The following is a 17,561-nucleotide window of genomic DNA, read 5'->3' as shown; positions in this document are numbered from 1 at the left end:
CCTGAAAATTACACTATGATTATCTCACATACACATTCAGGTACTTCAGGAACCCCCCAGACTAAAGTCCCAAATCATCTGGATACGTCCAAGGATCTCCACAATCGGGCCTCCTCCCTTCCACCTGGTGGCCCACCAGACCCAGAAGCAAAACCTTTGTTCAGCAGTGATCCAACGCGGGTCAGAAGTGGGCAGACTGGTCAGAAGACTAACTGCATCCCACCAGTGCCCCACACCACTATTTACTAGGTGCCTAAAAATCATTTTTTAATTAACTGGTGAACAATTTTAAACTGAAAACTAAAGAGGCTTTTAAATAAATTTTGTCAAATATTTTGAGACACCTTCTGCTGCTAAAACCTTTTAAACGACACTAAAGCTGATATATAAAGGGAAGTTAAAACAAAAAATATTTTTTCAACTTGCTTCAATTAGCATAGGAACTATAGTAAGCTCACTTAAGCATATCTATCTTAACCTCTGATTTAGTTTATCCTCCCTTATGTTATTGTAATGTAAGACTGCTCCAAAATGGGTAGCAAGTTGAGTACATGGCGATTACAATCAATTAAACATGTTTTTATGCTTAGAGAAGGGTTTAAACACAAGACTTTTACTCAGACAAACCACCCTGTCCAAATAAACATGGAAGCTTCACATAAAATAAAATAAAAATAGATAAATTTTAAAAAGCCCTTCAATTATATTTAACAACTTGGGCTTTTAACATCCACTCAATATATTTAGTTTATTCTCCTAGACCCACTCTTTCCTTACTTTCAATTAAAACTCACAGCCTACCAAGCCTCAAATTCAAACTAAGCAGAAAGCTTATGTTTCTATTTTACCTAATTTTTATTTCCATTCTGGCCTCAATACCCTGATAATGATATATCAGTATCGATATATAAATGTATCATTGTTGACTATAGAGTAGAAATTCACATTTTTCTTAACTAACAGAGGCCATGTCAGGACCCAAAGTGACATGGACTCAAAATAAACCTAATTTAGGCTGAAAGTCAGGATGAAGATAATGTTTATAGTTATTCCTGAATGTTTCTTAAAAATACCGAAGTTCCACAAGTAGAAATAAGGCAATCCCTTGGTTCAGATTCTACAAACTCTTCCTGAGCCACTTCCTTTAGTGGTCTGCCTAAGGTCATTCAACCAGTAAGTTTATTCAAAATGTTCAATACCATATGAATCCTCAGAATCACTTAAAAACTACATATAAGGAAAACCAAGTTAAAGAAGCAAGTGCTTAAACCCAACTACAATATAAAGATTTCCTGACCTCAATCTTTGCACTTTTTAAAAACAAAGATAGACAATGAGGTAAACCTACTCAAGCTAATAGAATTGCTAAACTAAAGAAAAATAACTCATGAGCAAAGGTCTACTTGTCAATCAATAAAAATAAAGCAATTTCCTTTTAAAAATATTAAGAAAAAGCCTTCTACCAGTACAGAGACTGTCAAATTGAACAGCAGAAAAATCACTGACACTGAGAAACAAAATTTCAGCCTGCCTTTCCTGGACCCTGTTTGGTCAACGAACTGGGTCAATGTACCAAATCTCAGGATGATTTTTAAGACTACTGTACTTAAACCAATAAAAACCCCAGCGCAAAGTGCTCAATTCATTTCCCTATCTTTGTTTTCCATGTCCCTTTCTGCTCCCCTGCCCTCCCTACAAAATAAACCTGAGAAAATGCTATATAGCGATCCCTCCCACCCTAGGAGTCACTCTGCTGGGATTAGACAGAAAAACAAAGCTTTTGCCTGCGGGCCACACTGCAGGCCAGTGCTTCGGCAACCAAGCAAGTTACAGAATCTGTTGCAACAGGAAAAGACTTGTCAAAGGAGAAGGCATGTCTAAGTGTTATACATACCTCAGGAAAAATGAAAACTAGACTCACAAATCAGTCATGTCTTAAGTCCTGGCCTAGCAGTGCATCATCTAAGGACACTCACACAGCATGTTATGATATGACTTGTTTCCAAGAGAGCATTTCATAACATTTCCTATTGAAAAGTTTAGATCCCACTGATCAATTATTCAGACAGCGATGTCGTGGGTTGGTTTGTTTGGTTTGCTTTTTGTTTTTGTGGGGGTTTTTTGTTAATCCTCATCACAGGATGTTTTTCCCACTGATTTTTAGAGAGATGGAAGGGAAGGGAGGATGAAGGGAAAGAGAGAAACATCCATGTGACAGAGACACAGTGATTGGTTGCCTCCCAAATACACCTAACCAGGCTGGAACCTGCAACCCAGGTACTTGCCCTTGACCAAGATCCAAACCTGCAAGCCTTTGACCTATCATGTGCAGGCCAACACTCTAACAACTGAGCAACAACGGCCAACGTGCCGGTATGGTCCTTGTAACTAGACCTTCACTCCTTTCCTAATTACTAACTCTTACACAACACCGATATAATTTTACAGTATGATCACCAAAGACTTAAAACTATTCATTTCTAAACTAAAGGGGAAAAGTAATATATCATTTATAAAACGGCAAAAATCCCTAGAAATTTGGCCACAAGAGAATTTGACATCCTATCTAATAAAAGGGTAGTATGCAAATTAACCATCACTCTATCACAAAGAAAGTGGCACCATATTCACAAGATAGTGCCACCCAGTCTCAGCAGTCCCAGAGGGGTGGCCGCTGAGAGGGGGCAGCATGAGCGGCCTGGGAGAATGCTCGCTTCCTCACTGCGCCTGGCTCGGGCCGGCCCACCGGAGCCAGAGCAGACGTGGACAGGGACAGGGGGGCCAGCCTGAAGCCTCCACGACCGAGCGAAGCACAGGTCCCTCCCACCTCCTGTGGAATCAGCGGGGGTCCCCCCTGGGTCCCATGAAAGCAGCACGGCTCCTGGTGGTGCGCTGCAGTTCCAGCTTGCTCCCAATGGAAGCGGTGGGTGGCCAACTGTGCACGGTATCATGCGATGAGCTACTAGTATTACATAAAACTCTATTAACATATGTAAATATATACAATGTACATATGATTATATTTCAAATGAATTCTGAATAATATTTCCATATCTGTCAAGAGAAAAACATTTCAAATTGATTCTTTAAAAATTCTTCCAAAATTCTTCCTGATGTGGCTCAGCAGTTGAGCATTGACCCATGAATCAGGAGGTCTCCAGTTCGATTCCCAGTCAGGACACATGCCTTGGTTTTGTGCTTGATTCCCAGCAATGTGCATGTAGTCATTTTATGTTTCTCTCTCATAGATGTTTCTATCTCTCTATTCCTCTCTCTCCCTCTCTAAAATATATAATCTAAGGAATACTTTAAAACTTCTTTCAAGTATTCCTTAGATTATATATTTCATAGAATATTTAAAAAAAAAAAGAAGTTATGAGGAAAACTGATTTATTCCAAACTCAAATTTTGCAAATATGAGTATCTTAAAGGTGAAGCTTACGAATTGTTTTTAATCAACCAAATCCAAGAAAAACAAAGATTCAATATAAACACATTGATATATACACATGCCAAGTATCACATGCCTATACAAATTACTATGTATAAATCCAACATAGTATGACATATTCACAATTCTGTTAACTTATTTTTTTGAGGTAACCATTGGTTTATAACATTATGAAAGTTTCAGGTGTACAGAATTATAAACTGACATCTGCATGAACTAGGTCATGCTGCTACCAAGTCTAGTTTCCATCTGTCACCATACAATTGACCCCCTTTGCTCACTTCACCCTCCTCCACCCGCTTCCCCTCTGGTAACCACCAATCTGTTGTATGCCTCTATAAATTAGTTTTGTTCTGTTTTCTTTCTTCTTCGTTTCGTTTTCATTTTTCTTTAACCTAATTTAAAATGCAAAATCTAAAAGGGAAGTAAGGAAACAAATTAAAGTCATATGTAAGCGTTTTAATGCTTTTACAATAATACTTAAACTCCCACTCCATAAGGCCCTAGTGGCAGGTAAAGAGCAGAAGGCAGAAAGGCCTGAAGTGAATCAAAACGTGAACTATGTTGAGTCATGATTACATATACAGGCAGGCACCTACTCAAAAACCGTGTAGTACAATAGACCAAAAGCAAGGCTCTGTTAATCGAGTGGTTAAAATCACAGTGGAATCTGCTGTTATTATGAAACCTGGGTACAGAATGATTCACAGATCACAACAACAACAAAAATCCCCAAGTCAGCTATACTTACGCTGGCAAAAAGAACCCTCCCTAAGGCTTCAGCTGCCACAGTCCTTCCGTTTGCTGGGGACAGAAAGGTCTTTTTCAGGAACTCCAGAAAAGCTCAACTCATTCAAGGAGCTGGACTTACCCTGAGGCCAGCAGGCGAGCACTGAAGTCTCTGGGAAAATCCACACAGCAAGAACTCCCAGATCTGAACTTAAAGAGAAACTAAAGCCACCCCAAGGAAGCTGAATAAGGGTTTTAGGAGAGCGTTTGCTGCAAACTCCACTGGGGAAAGCAAAGGGCGGCCTGGGTTCTTCCAACTCATCGGAGTGTGCAGTTCATTACAAATTGGGAAGCAGCCACACTGCCACATGACAAACTGGAAATCAAAATCCCAACCAGAAAACACGAAAAACCCCAAATCTTGACACAACTCTCCTTTTTCAAACATCTCTACAGTTTTTGTAAAGATTTAGTCACAAACGATGTCATGTTACTACCCCCACCCTCTCCCCTTTCTAAAGATAAGAACACTGAAACTCAGAAAGGTTCCTTGGCCTTGCAAAATGGCAGATCTCAAGCTATAACCAAACCTCAAATCTCACTCTGTGGAATCTCCAAATCTCAGTCATCTGAAAAAGCACAAGGGCTATCAAATCAACATGATGTCTGGGGTGGGAATACATGCTTGTTTCAATTGAGTGCTATGTTCTCAGTTTATTAACATACAAATGTAATTTCAATCCAAACGCCAGAATGATAAAAACTTGAACTTGCTTATGATTCAGCATTTAAGTTTGCTATCAAAAGGAGGTCACGGGCAAGTTAGCCTACCAGAGGCCTCCCCGTTTGCAGCTTGGTTGTTGAGAAGACGTGATAAGGAAATAATGGGCCTTTATGTAGACGTTTCAAAGTCCTTGGAACTGGTTGGAATAAAAACTTCAAGGGATTTTAGAAAAGTACAGAAAGTGATAGGTGTTGAGCACTGAAGCTCGGCTGTCAATTGGTCAGCAGTGGTCAGGGAAGCTGAGGGTCAAGAGGTCAGAGAGGGTGGCAGGAGTTGCAACCAACTCTGTGAGAGAGCCTCTAAAATTAAATACGAAAAGGAAACAGACCCTCACGAGTGTAACAGCATTACTGTGCACTGATGCCCAAGGGAACGCAGTCACAAGTGGTATGCCACGCCCGACCACTTTCCCTACAAACAATTTCACAGACAGCTTGCAGCCCTCTCCCCTATCCTCCTCTTGAAGTTCTCTCTCTATGTGGATGTTCTGTGATCAAATGAAACTGTAACATTTCTAACGAATGAAAACCTTTTAAACAGCAAAAAGACAAGCCATAAAACAGGGGGAAATGTACCTCAAAAAGAATCCTGATTATACAAAGACCGATGCAGATCAGTAAAAACCCAAATATCCCATTAGTGAAATGGGCAAAAAAAAAAACACAAACAGAAAAAAATGCAAACGAGCAGTACACATAAAGTCCAACAGATACAAATAAAATTAACCGTGGGAGGGGGATTTTTGTCATCCATCCAAAAGTGGTTAAGATCCATGCTGAGCAGTGTGGAGAAAGGAGCACTCCATGCTGGGCCAGTGCTAGCATAAGGAGGTTAAACCTCCTCCGGAGAATGGGTCGGCCAGGTGCACCAGAGCCTGAAAAACCAAAGCCTGTGACCAGCGATCCTACTTGGAGGATGTTAGCCTAAGGAAGATCATCAGTGCTCAACTATGAAACGTGACCCATGCAGAACAGAGAGTGCCCATTACAAGAGCAGAAGTCCTATCATGAGAAGGAATCTGATCACGAGTACACAAGGTGTGGGCAAAGTGCTTCCTTGCTCCGGTGCTTTCTTGTTTTACAAATTTAAATTTCAGGTCAAGTGTCAAAATGATAAGCATGAGACCTTTTAAAAGTACTTTACCTGGCTCTATTGCTTCCTTGGTTGTTTTATACTGAATGTAAGTCCTCTACTTAACAACTCCATATTTTACGCACATGTGCGTGCCCGTCAAGATGAATCCAACATCAAAGAGGATCCAACTGTGGCATGGGGCCCACATCTCCCTGACCCATAGCGCCTTCACTGCCGAAGAGGCGGCCGTCTGGGGAGCTTAGTGTCCTCGTCCTCAAACCTAGACCGCAGACTGCGAGGTGTCACGCCTGGTCTTAGTAAGCTCTCAGATGAAGGGCAATGGCAGTACCAGCATCGTTCCTATCACTGGGAACGGTCACTTCTCCTTTCTTTTGATTCTGTGGGTTTTGAAGCGCCAACACACCTACCACCCAGGAATCTAACCTCTTTGCCTTCTGTACTGCAAAGCCTCACCTGGGCCTCTAAAACTGAAGGCCTGATAGAGTCAGACCACATCACTACAGGGCTAACGGCAGTGTGGAAGTGCTGCCGGGTAAGAGGAGGCCTGAGGAGCTGGAAACCAACTGGAAGAATTCTTGGAGCTGCCTCATGTTAGGCGTGCACGTTCTTGCCTCGGCCACTGGAGGACACTTCCTACTCTCAGTGCCAGGCTCTCTCCATGGCTTCTGGCACATTGTGTGTGTTCACTAACAACAGCCACCAACCATCCCAGCTCAGCCTCTCAGGTTACAAACTGCACCTGCTGCCAATCAAAAATAGCCAGAACTTGCTTCTGTGCATTCCCCAGTTTGTTTCCACGTCTGCCCAGACATTTGAGTTTTGTCGGGCATAACAAGGAGACTGTGACTTTAATAAGAAATTGTGTTGTAACAGAATTCTACTAAAAATTATACTGAAATAACCATTACATTCAGGAGTGCTGATTTAGAAACCTAAAATAGATGGTGATTCAGTTTCAGCATCAATGTCAAAAGATTCTCCTGAGTGCTCTAACTTGAAGAGACATGAGGTAAAGCATCAACAAACTTGGGCTTACCCTTAGGGCAAAACAGACATTTTAAATTTAGCAAATATCTCCCTGACTCATATGAGCAATTTGATATCCTACTAACTTTTGTCTAAATTCATCCTCTTTATCAGCTTTACACAGTCATATGCCTTAAGGCTCTCTATTTCTAATAAATTTCCAATGAAATGAAAAATAGAAATCCTGAACTATGACACTATCTTTTGCTATCTGACTATCTATAATTGCTATTATAGGGGTAACATGATTTGAGTTGCAATATATTTTGATGGGGTCCAGAGTATGCCACTGTGGCCTAAAAACTATTGTGAGCTGAAGGCTTTTAAGTTCCTGAAATCTTCTATCTGCCAAAAAGAAAGGCCTCTCAAAAGAACTCAATCATCCTAAATCCCCTCCCTAGAAGCAACCAGGGAAGAGACTCTATCACCAGAGGTAAGTCTCCACACCACACTGAAACGCACATTGTCACAGAACTGTCATATCTCCCAGCTATTCTCTTAGAACCATTTGTCTTTCCAGAAAGTTATTTGTTTTCCTAAAGATGTCCTTTCTCTCTGTCCCCTTCTATCAGGAGGTCATTTGTTTTCCCCCATTAAGTGCCCTTCTCCTACGAAGATGGTATATAAGTCGCATATCCTAACCCCTAGCCCCTATGAGTCACATTTTTTTCTGTGATTAAATCTGACTTTTCTCTCTGCAATCTATCTTTTGTCAGTTGTATTTGCAGGCCTCCAAATACTGAACCTAAAAGGGTAGGGGAAAAGTTCTTCTTCTCTGACGATTTAAATCTGTGAAATACACTGCATTATGTGTATATATGAGAATGATACTGACTTTCTTATTGATTGCAGTCTAAACAATTACATGATTAACACTGAACACTTCCTCTTTATGTCTTCCTCTTTCCTCGCTTTTCTTTAAACTTCCCCTTAATCTTTCTTGCTTCTAACTTGAATTTCTACAACAGTTTTCAAATATTATCCTCGTAAGTATAATTTAGCAGAAATAATTTGTTTTCCCTTTCTACTTCTGATAAATCAGAACATACAATTATTAAGTAATACAAATGCTACTCACTTTTTGTCAGTTGATAAAAACCTCTCAAGTACAATCAAGCTAAAACATCATGTTGATTAAATAAAGTAAGTTGCTATTTCACCAATTACTAAAAACGGGAAGCGTTCTGAAACACAGAATTAAAACATACACACAATCACTTTGTACAAAACAACACCCCACACACACTCCACCTCATAAGAGTTTATTGTTTTAAAACTGATTTGATGATGATAAACGCAAAATGACAAACCAAGATAATTAGTCCAACCTGGCACTTTGTACCAAAGTCTGAAAAATAAACCACAGGCACAGCCCCACTCGCCCCCAGGGAAAAGTCTTTCTGTGCTCCCACGGCCCCAGTCCCGCCCTTGGCATTTGGTTCTCTGAAGTTAACCTCAATTAGCTAACCTCCTATGGCTGGGAAGCACAGGGATGCTGGTGCCCACAATTAAGACACACTTTTTGCACAAAGCAGCCTTGGGAGACACCATCACCTGCTGTGCAAAAACTGCAGGGTGTGCAGTCTGCCTACTGCTTTACTGAAAAACCGCAATCAAGGGCCCATGGCAGGCTGGACTGCCGATCCTTGGCTGGCTTGCCAACAATCTATGTTTATTTCCTTTTGCGGATTCCACTGACCTTGTCCCTGCTGACATACTTCGGGGGTAGTTCTGCACTGGCTACAGAACATCCAGAGCTGACTGCCTAGCTCCCTCCCTTTCCATCCTCTGGTCCTACCTTGAACCAACCACAAACTCCTGGCAGCAACCAGAACTCAAGGCTCTTTCCCACCTCCTTCTGATTGAAATATCCTTCCTCTGTTTTCAGAGCTAACTGCTTCTCTTCCTGCAAGACTCAGCTCAACTGTCCCTCCACCAGGAAATGAATTTTTTTCCCCCCACTGGGCTTCCGTAGCGCCATTATCGTGGCCCCAGTGTTTACATACATGTCTCTACCCAGCTTCAGCCTGTGGGGGGTGCAGATTCTGATACGCACAAGTGCAATTCAACATTATCCTTCCAGTCACAGAAGTAGTAAGCACATAATAAATGTTTAGTAAGTGGATGAGTGAATAGATGAATAAAACCATGAATACTAAGCAAACAAATGAACAAGTAAATTAGTGAGTGAATTATTCTAACTGTTGCCAGGAGAAGAGAGGGCATTACTAAGCACTGGAGGATCCCTAAAGAACACACAGAGCTCCTTGACTCCTCTCAGCTACTTTCCAACTCCACATGCTCATTTCACCTCTCCACATCTTCACACTTTATCCAATTCCCACATTTAAATCCAATGTTTTACCACCTCAGAAGATCCTGTCTTTGTTTCGTAACTGCCCTTCTGTAGTACATGTAACTACCTACTTGCACTTGTTGCTACAAAGGCTCCCAACAATGCCAAAGACCCCAAGCCCTGTTCTTTTGTCCTTGTAACCCCAGAGCCCAGCACGTGCCTGACAAATAGCAGGCACTCACCTTAGACAATATGGATAAGTGACCGAATGAAGAAATGAAGATGTAACAGTTCTCACACTTTGCGTTTTACTATTTAACTAAATAGTTTGATTTTTCCAGGTTAACTATGATCAGAGAAAGATAGTGAGGAAAGAACAGATCATTTGGAGTTAAATCAGTACTTGAATAAAAACCTGTATATACCAGTCCTTTTCTCTAATACTCACAGACACTTCACCACCACCTTATTGTCTCAGGGACAGTTCTCAAGAGCATCACAGCTTAGCAGCTTTTGTTACTGAAGAAGGTTGAAGAAAGTCATAAAATTTATAAAGCTATCGTTGACAGTAATCATATCTTTCAGGCCCTGTGCCAAGATTTTTCACATATATTTTTCTTAATCTTCAAAAGCACTCCAAAAGGCTGCATTTGAAAATGGAAACCAAAAAAGATCAAGTAACTTGCCCCAAAGTAACATTGCTAGTAAGTTGTAGCACTTATAAATAAGCTTTACACCCAGGTCACATGCCTTTTGACTAAAACTTTAAAAAAGACACATTCTTTTTGACTAAAACTTTAAAAATGCTCTCAGTCTTACTTCTGAAGAATAGAATAATGGTACAAACAGGATTTCAAGGCCTATGCTTTTATCTTCACTAACTAAAATATCCTTCAGCATTATTAAATATTCTGTTGAATCTGTTAACCACCAAATCACTAAAAAGCACATAAGTCCCCAGCAGAAATCAATAAAGGCTTGGAAAATCCCGCTAAGTGTGGCAGCAGCTGCTCCAGGCTATTGGTCCAAAGAAGCCCGCCTATTGCTGAGACATTCTGGGGTACCAGCAATTCTCCAGCATGCCTTTAAAACAGTAAGAACCAGGGGTCAGTGAGGCCATGAGCAAAGGGCACTCTGACCACAGCAGGGCCAAACTGGTACAACCTTTCCATAGGGCAATCTGACAGCGTGTATTAAAAGTCATAATAATATGCATATCCTTTGACATAGCAAGTCCACAGGTAAGAATTTATCCTAAGAAAGTAACTGGATAATGCCCAGAGATCCAACAACAGCAGAACCTAAAGATCAAACAATAGTAGAATGATCAAATGCAGACATATGATGACACATTATGCATGCACCTCGGTTGTAGGCTCCATTGGGGTGAGTTCAAGAGGCAACCAATCGATGTGCTTCTCTCGCATCGATGTTTCTCTCTGTGTGTCTCTCCCCCTCCCTTCCACTCGCTCTAAAAATCAATGGGGGGAAAAAAATCCTCGGGTGAGAATTAACAAGAAAAAAAAGTGGTAAAACACAAGTAAATTTGTGGCTCTGCTGAAATGCCCACAAAATACTGTATGTGTAAAAAGTAGATTATCCTATATAATAAAAGCCCGGTGACTGAAGAGCAGAATGACCAGAACAACCAGTCAACTAGTCACCATGACACACACTGACCACCAGGGGGCAGACGCTCAACACAGGAGCTGCCCCTGATGGTCAGTGTGCTCCCACAGTGGGAGCACTGCTCAGCTAACCAGGATGAGCAGCTGCAGTGGGCTGATCCCCACAGGCCACACACCCTTACCAGTGCACGAGTTCTGTGCACCAGGCCTCTAGTAAAATATATGATCCTCTGTTTTCAAAAACTGTTAAGAACAAAAATGTTAAGGCTACAAGAATATGTATCAAAATGTTAACAATGGTGATCTAACTGGTGGGATTATGTGTTTGACTAGAAAGTAAAAAAGAACTTTGCCTATCCTCTTTTTTTTTTTTTTTTTTTTAATTTTCTTCCATAATGCCCATTTTATAAAATAATGAAATGACAAAAATCTTTAATTGAATCAATCCCTTAAAAATATTAAAGAGCTGTTGATCAAAATCAATAAGGACAGTGTTATTCCCCTAAAATTTTCCTTTTGGTACCCTCAAGTCCTTTAAATTGCTCAGAGGAGGATTAAGCTGCAGAGAGTTCCCAGTTTTATATCCTGTTTTTCAGTTTTTCACAGATAATATATATTCTTGGACTTGAAGGAAAGCTAACATCAAAGATTTAGTATCTAGAATTTAAGCTCAGGTCCTGCAACAAGTAAAGAGAGAAAGAGTGAGGGCTGTGCATAAAACACCATTAGCAAAGCACAGAATAGTTCTTACTACAATCAACAAAGCACACAAGATGAATCTTTGATGAATTGGGCAATATTTTCTACCAATGCCCATTACAAAGGTAGATTTCTAAGACAAGATCTAAAATTAGCAGATATTTTTCAAGCTCCAACAGAAATAAATTCCAGATAAGGCAAGAAAATGTCTTCCAAGTCCACCATGGTGGCTACATACTTTACACCCTCAACAAATATTCCTTGATTAGAAAATGAACAGAAAGCAAACACTCTTCATTTTCCTTTCAATAGAGATAGGCCTGGGTAGGCCAAAAACACAAATACTGTCTGTAGGGAATAGGTGGTGCTCTAAACACCTATTTGTAAACAGATACATGGAATTCAGAACACATATTCCCATCGGAACAATGTTATGACGGCTGCTAACTCCCAACCTGGCCCTTGGAGCCTATGGAGTCCTGGGAACCACGCCAGGCCCGTGTTCCCGGTGAACGGCGCTAAGTGAGGAGACCCATAGTGCTAGGGGAGGAAGAGGCTCTCCTTCTCTTGGACCCAAAGGCTCTCAGTTCAGCCCCTCTCCACAGAGGCGCTCCAGACCCTCTTCCCCGGGGATGACCGGGTCCAAAGAGCCAGTCAGAGGGGGAGGGGAGGTTTGAAGGCCCTGCCCCCATGCTGCCTGGTTAGATAGCTCTGCAGGGCCATCCAGCACCAGAGCTCCATCATCACTGCATCACAGTCCAACGCCTCCCCCTGCCCTGCTCCCCTCGCTCCGCCATTAGTGAAGATGCCAAGAGCAGCCACAGGAAGCCTCCCGCACGTCAATCCCTGTCTCAGAGACTATTTCCAGGACCTAAGACAAACGGCTAACATTTAGTAAGCTCGTTTTTATAACTCAGACACTGTTTATAAACATACATACTTGCATGTAAGTATGTAATATGTATTATGTACATCATAGGGAAGTAGAGATAGGTATCTTACTGCATAAGAATGGATAGGTACTATAATCCCAGTTTAAACATGCAGAAACTGAGGCTCACAGAAGTCAAATGACTTATTCCAGACCATGTGGTAAGTAATTTGCGGAGCCGGGATGTGAATCTAGGTCTACCCAATGTGAATCTAGGTCAAAGCCAATCACTATATAAACTAATTCCATTTCCTAGAAAGAGTGGTTAAATGAGTTGAGGCAGACTCAGCAGGCCAAGGGTTATGGTGGCAGTCAGGAGTGAATGGTAAACCATGGCCATTCAGAAAGCAGAAACTTCTAAAAGGACTTGGGATCCAGGCCCACTGAAAATGGGATATTATGATCAAGGGTTCATATAATTTTAGGCCTGAAGCAAAAAAAGAAGAAAAAAAAAAAAAAAGATCTAATGGAAATAGAATTCCAGAAAGAAACTGCATAGTCATAATCAACTGTGTGATTACGACATCCTAAAAATGATGACTGCAGGCAAATCTTGTCCACCTACAATCAAAGTATGTGCAGACAGATGTTTACCATGTAGGAGGAGGATAGTGGTTCCACAGCTTTTACTACAATCCCTGCAAAAAGCTTCATAAACATAAATGAACAGTATCTAAAAATGTTCTAATAGCCCTGCCCTCTATGGCTCAGTTGGTTGAAGTCTTGCCCAGTACACCAAAGGGTTGAGGGTTCAATTCCCCGTTAGGGCACATACCCAGGTTGTGGGCTCTATCTCCAGTTGGGGTACATAAGGAAGGCAGCGTTTCTCTCTCATATCGACGTTTTCTCTCTCCCTTTTTATGCCTCTGGAATCAATGAAAACATATCATCCCGTGAGGATTAAAATAAATCAATATACAAGTGTATTAATACATTTCTTATTGGGATACAAAATCCTTACTATTAATATTCAACTTACCCAAGATGGAAAATTGCAACAGTTCAACTTCTTCAACAACAACCAGACCAAACTTCCCTAAGCTTTCCCTAGCTAATAATCTGCTTTTCTAGGATAAGTAGTTATTTATACCTACTGACAAACAGTGAGCAACTAATATTACCCTGCCCTGGTGGCCGCACTGCCCAAGAAGACATGAAACCATTCTATATACTCTAAACAACTACAAATAAATATTATTAACTTCTAGTGAAGTCATTAAGTTTGTATGCTTGCAATGTAGATCACAACTGACTCAAACAGTGAGAATAAACCTTCTAAAGTTTAATAGAATGTACATTTACTACATCCTTGGAAAAATTATTTGATTTGTAATATTCATAATCACAAAATCTAATATAAATCACAGTTAAGTAAAAAAAAAAAAAAAAAAAAAAAAGATACTTAGATATTCCATAATAGTCCCATTAGCCTGGCTAGTATTGCTCAGTGGTTGAGTGTCAACATAAGAACCAGGAGATCATGCTCCAATTCCCTATCAGGGCACGGGCACAGGTTGCCAACTCGATCCCCACTGGGGGAGCTGCCGATTAATGAAAGTTTCTTGCTCTCTTCCTTCCTCTCTGAAATCAATAAAAATTATCCTTTTTAAAATAGCCCCATTAATATCATCTTAAAAATCAAAATAATTGGGCCTTTACAATTGATTTTGAGAGTTGGCACATACCTCTTTGCCCCTTCCTTTAAAAATTCACCAATGCTACTTCTCCCACCCCTACGTTGTAATGCACAGCTTTAAATGGCAAAATGAAAAGCATCTGCAATTTCCTCATTTATCCATTTTGCACACAGGTCTCAGCATCCAAGTTCAGTTATTATCAGTAAGAGTTCTCCGAATGAAAGTGGATCACTCACTGAGATCTCACACCGTGTCAGCACCAAGAATCTGGGGTCATAAAATCCAGCTTCAGTTCTAACACAACTTAAGTTTGTAGTTTCTCGAACCCTGAGTGTGGCACTGTTTTTCCCCCTACTCAATTAATAAAAACAAGTTCCAAATCAGAAATATGTAACTTTGCATAAATAGGTACAGAACTGCTGAATATACCTGCTTCTGCCATTTCAGAGGAGAGTGAATAGGGACATCACAACCAGGTTGTTTTCAAATGAGGAGATACCACCAGCCTAAGAAGAAAATTCCCTCACACCACCACAAAGTGGTCTAAACCTTTTGGACAAAGAAGAAAAGAAAATAGCTAATTTGAAGCTTGCAAAAAGGCAAGCCACAACCACCCCCAGAATAGGAATGCAAACTCCATGAGGGAGGGGTTAACCAGGAGGCCCTCTCTCTTGATTACCACTATCTCCTTCAACACTTAACTTGGTACTTGTCACTCAAGGGCGTAGTATTTTCTGAATGAATGAATGAATGGCTGCGAGATCATTGTTTATCACTTACTTTTCTTGAGGAACTTTACTAAAGCTCTTACCAAAGTAGCAAGCCTTTAAAACGACAAGAACTAGGGGTGGGGTGGAGAAAGGACACTTTGAGCCTCACAAGAAGCCTCTGAGGGGGACAATAATCAGTATACTTCTTTTTTTTCTAATGTTACAGGCAAGGAAATTGAGGTTCAGAAAGACTGACCTTCCCCAAGATGACGAAGTTCTAAGTGGCTGAGCCAGGAGGAGTCTGTCTCCCTCCCCCTCTGTCACATCAAAACCAAAATGAAGTTTAGAGCCAGGAAAACAACAGGACACGGAGAAGACAGTCTGGCCACATGCTGTCCTATCTATAAACACTCACATAGGCGAATTAAATTTGGGAAACTTCCTATGTCCATACTGCAGAGACACAGCCCATAGAGGCCTACCGTTCTGTTTCTAACCCGCAACACGTCGCTGTGGGTTTCTTCTAAGTGCAGGTGCCCCGATTTAAAAGAGTGACTGATGTACATCAAGAATGGATTTATTAAAAAAAAAAAAAAAAAAAAAAAAACCTGAAAGCTGCAAGTCAAAAGCTAGAATTAAAGATCTTAAATCTTCTCCCATTCCAGGCTACCTATATTCCCTTCCCCGAAAATCTGGCTGACCACGGGCATTCAACGGAACTGTCCAGGTGAGCGAAGTGCTCGCTTGCAGCCTCGGGCAAAGCCTGGTCTGTGCAGGGACATCAGCAGTCCTGCCACATCTCCACTGTTCCGTAGGTGCCCCTCCAAAGCTGCGCTCTTAGGCACTCCCCTAAGAGCAGCAAGCTTCCTTCTAAATTCAATGCATAGTGGATTTTTTTTATTTTTTTAAAGTCCGGGCTGAGAACAACGGAAGTCAAGTTCAGATTCTCTTCCTTCCTCAAGCGAGCTGCAGGATTAAAGAGCGCGCGCGCGCACACGCACACACACACACACACACACACACACACGCATACGCCCAACACCGCACAAATGTCTCTGCGGCCGCTCCACCTGTGGCCACGGGCACAGCCAGCCCGGACTTGCTGGGACGGAGGGCTCTTCGCTCGGGCAGAGGGGAGGATGAACCGGTGCCCAAGTTTTCAATCGGATCATTCTTCTCAACTTGGGCGGCTCTTCCCCCCTTCCCTCTCCCCCTCCGGCCCGGGGCGCACACACCAGGCTTGGCCCGCGCGGGCACCACGGCGCGGGGCCCGAGGGCAGCGCGGCCGCGGGCGGGCACCCGGGCGCCCCGCGTTGTCCGGGGCGCGGGCTGCCGGGGCCGCGGATCCGCCGCCGCGGCCGGCCGCCAGGCGCAGGGGTCCGGGCCGGGGCCGCCGCGGCGGGGCGGAGGGCGGGGTGCGCCCTTCCTGGCTCGCATTGTCCGCGCGCCGCCCGCGCCCCCCGCGCCGTGCCCGTCGGGGAGGAAGTGGGCGCCCGCCCGGTCGCCCCGTCTTCTTACCGTTCTTACCGTCGCCCGCGGCGGCAGCTCCCGCGGCGGCGTTGTTGCCGGCGGCGGCGGCGTTGGCAGCGGCGTTGTTGGCGGCGCCGGTCCCCGCGCCCCCGGTGCCCGCCGCTCCCCCGGTGCCCGGCGCGCCCGCCGCTGCCGCCCCGCAGCCCGCCGCCGCCGCCAGGGCCCCCCCGGCCGCCGCCGCGCCCGCCGCGCCCGCCGCCGCCAGGGCTCCGGCTCCATTTTCCTGCTCGTCGCCGCTGCTGTTGGCGCGTCTGTTTTTGCGTCCGCCTTTACTGTTTTTGGGGTTGGGCATCTCGGGGGGTGGGGGGGAAGGGAGGCGTCCGGGGGGTGCCCGGGGCCGGCGAAGGCGGCTCCCCTCGCGGCGCGGGCGCTCGGGACCCGGAGCGCGGACGGCTCCGGGGCGGAGAGAATGGAGGGCGCGGGCCGGCACCCGTCTAACCCGCCATCCCGCCGCCGCCGCGCCCTGCCCGGCTTCCCGCAGCCGGCGCGCCGCCCCGGGGCTCGCAGCCGCGGGTTCGGGGCGCGAGGAGCGGGACGCGCTCGGGGGCCGGAGGGAAAAGGCGGGTCTCCGGCTTGTTTTGATTCGGCTCCGCTGACACGCTCTGGCCCCGCCCCGCCCGTGACGTCACCGGGGACTGGGCCCGGCCGCGCCCAGCAGGTGACCTCACGGCGGCCCGGCCCGCCGCCCGCGTGACATCACGCCCCCCGCGCGGAGTCGGCCACCTTCGAGTGACGTCATCCTGGCGCTCTCCGCCCTGGCCCCCCTGCAGCTCCCGGGGAACCCGGGGAGCCGCCGCCCTTCCTGAAAAGGCCCGCATCTCCAGCCTGCTGGCATCTGGAGGGATTGGGTGGCCTTCTGGCTTTCATGTGATGGAAGCTGAGCACACACCCATGGTTGGGAAAAATAGGCGGGTGGGTAGAACAGGAAAGGAACACAAAGGATTTCAGATTTGGGATTAATCATCCACTAAAAAGCGTTGTTGCCATTCGGGAGCAGCCTTAGATTCAATACTTGCAGAAATAGGGTTGAATTTCTAGACAATGG

At 44.0% G+C, this 17,561-nt stretch overlaps 1 protein-coding gene across 5 annotated transcripts in view; it reads right to left on the bottom strand.

The window, feature by feature from the left end:
* Positions 1-17,084, bottom strand: part of HECA (hdc homolog, cell cycle regulator) — a 42,110-nt gene extending 25,026 nt beyond the window's left edge. The window contains exon 1 of one of the 5 annotated variants that reach the window (XM_045573186.1): positions 16,505-17,084. In XM_045573186.1, the coding sequence (XP_045429142.1) occupies positions 16,505-16,808 (304 nt within the window). In that variant the 5' untranslated portion in view covers positions 16,809-17,084. Of the gene's footprint in view, positions 1-14,041; positions 14,139-16,504 lie in introns of those variants that run through there. The other 4 variants (XM_045573185.1, XM_036413526.2, XM_036413527.2 and 1 more) reach the window with 4 other exon arrangements.
* Positions 17,085-17,561: the final 477 nt, after the last annotated feature.

The sequence above is a fragment of the Pipistrellus kuhlii genome, unplaced genomic scaffold (genome assembly GCF_014108245.1).
Source record: "Pipistrellus kuhlii isolate mPipKuh1 unplaced genomic scaffold, mPipKuh1.p scaffold_m20_p_5, whole genome shotgun sequence".
Taxonomy (NCBI): domain Eukaryota; kingdom Metazoa; phylum Chordata; class Mammalia; order Chiroptera; family Vespertilionidae; genus Pipistrellus; species Pipistrellus kuhlii.
The sequence above is the reverse complement of the archived record's forward strand: the minus strand, read 5'-3'. Positions and strand labels throughout refer to the sequence as shown.